General features: G+C 61.0%; 1 protein-coding gene across 1 annotated transcript in view; it reads left to right on the top strand.

Annotated features, from left to right (window-relative positions):
• The window catches only part of SLC44A2 (solute carrier family 44 member 2), a gene marked incomplete at its 5' end in the record, with an annotated part of 17,772 nt that overhangs the window by 7,771 nt on the left and 6,413 nt on the right, over positions 1-3,588 (top strand). The window contains 9 exons of the mRNA XM_009277042.2: positions 163-247; positions 394-516; positions 635-695; positions 978-1,101; positions 1,712-1,795; positions 2,196-2,308; positions 2,517-2,648; positions 3,007-3,106; positions 3,244-3,336. Of these exons, the coding sequence (XP_009275317.2) occupies positions 163-247; positions 394-516; positions 635-695; positions 978-1,101; positions 1,712-1,795; positions 2,196-2,308; positions 2,517-2,648; positions 3,007-3,106; positions 3,244-3,336 (915 nt within the window). The remainder of the gene's footprint in view (positions 1-162; positions 248-393; positions 517-634; positions 696-977; positions 1,102-1,711; positions 1,796-2,195; positions 2,309-2,516; positions 2,649-3,006; positions 3,107-3,243; positions 3,337-3,588) is intronic.

The following is a 3,588-nucleotide window of genomic DNA, read 5'->3' as shown; positions in this document are numbered from 1 at the left end:
CTTGCCTTGCAGCTCCTGTTTTTTTGGGGGGGGGGATTTTTGGGACCCTCCCCCTTCCCCTGGGCGCGGGGATGCGGGTGCTTCCCATCGCCTCTCCCAGGGCAGGCGGTTCCCCGAGCTGGGGTTGTTTTCGGTTTGTTTTTTTCCTGGTTTGCTTTGCAGGAAGAAACCTTTCCTCTTTTACTTCGACATCGTGAAGTGTGCCAGCCCGCTGGTGCTGCTGGAGTTTCAGTGCCCGACCACGCAGGGACCGCTCCCGGCCCGGGGGTGCTGCGCCGAGCCCGGCTCCCCGACGCTCTGCTTCTCCTCGGGAAAGCTCCGGTTTGCGGTGTCCCCGTGGAGGGGGCTGACGCCTTCACGCGCGGCCTCGCCGTGTCCTCTTCTCCCGTCCAGATCTGCGTCAGCAAATGCCCGGACCGGTACCTGACGTACCTGAACGCCTACAGCTCCCGCACGCCCGGCGAGCTGGAGTACTACCGGCACTTCTGCATCCCCGAGTTCAAAAACCTGCAGAAGGTGGGTTGCAGGGAGCGCGGCAGCGGCGTTCCCCCGCCAGCCCCGGCGACGCCGGCGTTCCCCGGCGCGGTAATTCCTGCCCAAAGCGTTAACGTCTGGCTCGTCTGTCCCCATCCAGGCTCCCATCAAGGTGCTGAAGGACAAGGAGTGCCCGGCCATGATTATCCCCAGCACCCCACGTACGTCCGGGGGGGGCTAACGAGCTGCGATGAGCCGATTAACGAGCCCGCTTGCTCGCGACGTCAGGGGAAGCGGCCACGTCGCTGGCTGGCCGTCGGGATATTTTGGGAGGGGTCAAGGCTCCTGTTTGGGGTTTCTGGGGATCCGGCGTAGGTTTGTGACCACGGGGAGGGGGTTTTGGCTCGTTTCCCCGGGGGTGGGGGTCCCGCGGGGGTGGGGGGGGGGTTGGACAAAAGCGGCTGAGGTTTGCGGCGCTGAGTTTTCCCCCTCCTCTCGCCCAGTGGCGCGGCGATGCTTCCCGGCCATCCGGGCCAAGAAGGGTGTCATCATGGTCGGCAACGAAACCACCTACGACGACGGCCACGGGCGCCGGAGGAACGTCACCGAGCTGCTGGAAGGGGCCAAGTGAGTCCCCAGCCTTTGCGCCGGGCAGGCACCGCGCTTCGCCGGTCGCTTCATCTTTGCCGGGGCGACCCCGAGAGCGAGCGCTTGCGGTGATAACAGCAACACGGCGGGTACGCGACCGTACCCGGGGGAGCCTCTTGATGAGCTGGCTTCGTTATTGCTGCTTCACCCGGCAGAGAAACGTTTGATTTTTATCTGCCGGCGTTTCTGCACCGTGTTCGTTTACCGATTTATATTGCGGAAAAGCCTTGAAAGCCCCGGCACGGAGCCCCGGTCCTGCGTTTGCAAGAAATCCTGCAGCGAAACCCATATCCCGTGTTTGAAACGGGAGCTGGAAGGCCGGGGGGGGGACGACGACAAAGGGGAAGCAGCAGGGTCAGCTTGAAAGAAAACAGTGCCAGGAAATCGGCCTCGGCCTCGTTGGATTTTCTTGTTTTCAGGGAGTCTGGCAGAGGGCCGTTTGGCGGGGGAGGACAAGGGGCCGTTGAGGCAGCGCGAGTACAGGCAGCGGGCGCGGGCAGAGCCCGGCTGGGGCCGAGCCCAGGCTGAGGCTCCTCAGCTTCTTTCCCCCGGCTTCCGCTTCATTCGTGTTTTATTTTTTGTATTCCAGAAAAGCAAACGTGGTCCTGGAAACCAGACAACTGGCCATGAAGATCTTTGAAGATTACACGGTTTCCTGGTACTGGATAATAATGTGAGCAGGGGCCGAGCTACGTGTTACGGCCGTCCCTTCCCGCGGGCAGCTGGACCGGAGCCCGCGAGGGCTGATGGCTCTTGCCGTGCCGGCCATGGGCTTCGCGCCGCGCTCAAACATGGGGCAGAACTCACGAATTACCAACATTTCCCCCCCGTCCCCCGGCCTTTGCATAATTTCCATTCAAACAAAACGAGGGATGGCGGAGGGGGTTTTGGAGCAACGTTACTCAGACCCTGCTCACGCTCCGTCCCCTCCGCCATCAGTGATTCCCATTTTTAAGGCTGCCCCGTCGTTAAAGCTTGAGAAAGGAGAGAGGGGAAGCTGACCGATGGAGGGAAGCGGTGGGGAGGGGATGGCATCGCCTGGTGTTCGACGTGTCGCTGCCTTCCTCCCGCAGAGGCCTCGTGATCGCGATGGTGGCTAGCTTCATCTTCATCGTCCTGCTCCGCTTCCTGGCCGGGATCATGGTCTGGGTGATGATCGTGATGGTGATCCTGGTGCTGGGCTACGGTGAGCGAGCGGTCGGGAGCTTCTCCCTGCTTTCCCCGTTTTCCTTTCCCTATCTTAAGTGGGCTTTGCACGAAGAAAGTTCACGCACAGCATCCTTCCAGGTGTCTTCTACCTGAACATCGGCATCGGTGGGGTTGAGCAGAGGCTGCCGGCATCTCGGTCTCCGCTTTTCAGTGCAAATACGACAGTTTTCTGCTTTTCACCGCAGGAATCTTCCACTGTTACATGGAATATGCAAAACTGAAAGGGGAAGCGGGTTCTGACGTCTCCCTGAAGGACCTGGGATTTCAGACAGACCTACGCGTCTACCTCCACCTGCGGCAGACGTGGCTGGCATTCAGTAAGTCTCCATCCTCCTCTGGGTGCGGGATGGGACACGGTGGATGCGCCCCAGCCCCGGTCCCTTTGAGGGACAGGGCTTGGGAAGGGGAGAGCATGGAGGTTTGGGGTCTTCTCGGTCTCTTCATGGCCCTTTGCAAAAAGGGTTGAGCTAAGGAGGGTGGCTTTGCTTGACGCCACCTCCGCCACGGGACTGAGCTTACGGACGGGGCTGCTTTTCCACGTGAACCGCGGTGCTGGACGTCCCCTGAGGAGCGTTCGGTGCCGCGACGGATCCGCTTGGGAAGGCAAAGGTGGATGGTGGCCATCGGGCGCTGTCCGTGCCCTCGCGCTACCGGGGGCTCCCCTTCTCCTCCCAGTGATCATCCTGTGCATCGTGGAGGTGGTGATCATACTGCTGCTCATCTTCCTCCGCAAGAGGATCCTCATTGCCATCGCGCTCATCAAGGAGGCCAGCAGGTCCGGGGGTCCCCCGTCCCCAGGCAGAGGTTGTCCCCCGTCGCGGTGGGAGGACTCGGGGACGGCCGAGCTCCAGCCGTCGAGGTCCTCCCGTCGCCACGAGGATTTTAACCGGGTTTTAACCATCTTCTCGGCAGGGCTGTTGGTCACATCATGATGTCGCTGCTGTTCCCATTGTGCACCTTCTTCCTGCTGTGTCTCTGCATCACCTACTGGGCCAGCACCGCCGTGTATCCCTTCCTCTTCCCCCTCTTCTTCCCCGCGCCTCTGCTCCCGGGGAAGGAAGGTGCTCAGAAATCAAAGGTCTTTCAGGGCGCTGAACATCTTACAGGATTAGTGACACATCTGTTTGCAAAACTGCCAGCTTAAGTCTCTGTCGTGGTTTAACCCCAGCCCCACCCAGCCGCTCGCTCCCTCCCTCCCGGTGGGAGGGGGGAGAGAATCGGAAGGGTAAAAGTGAGAAAACTCATGGGTTGAGATAA

This window comes from Aptenodytes forsteri, unplaced genomic scaffold (genome assembly GCF_000699145.1).
Source record: "Aptenodytes forsteri isolate BGI_AS27 unplaced genomic scaffold, ASM69914v1 Scaffold450, whole genome shotgun sequence".
Lineage (NCBI taxonomy): Eukaryota > Metazoa > Chordata > Aves > Sphenisciformes > Spheniscidae > Aptenodytes > Aptenodytes forsteri.
The sequence above is the reverse complement of the archived record's forward strand: the minus strand, read 5'-3'. Positions and strand labels throughout refer to the sequence as shown.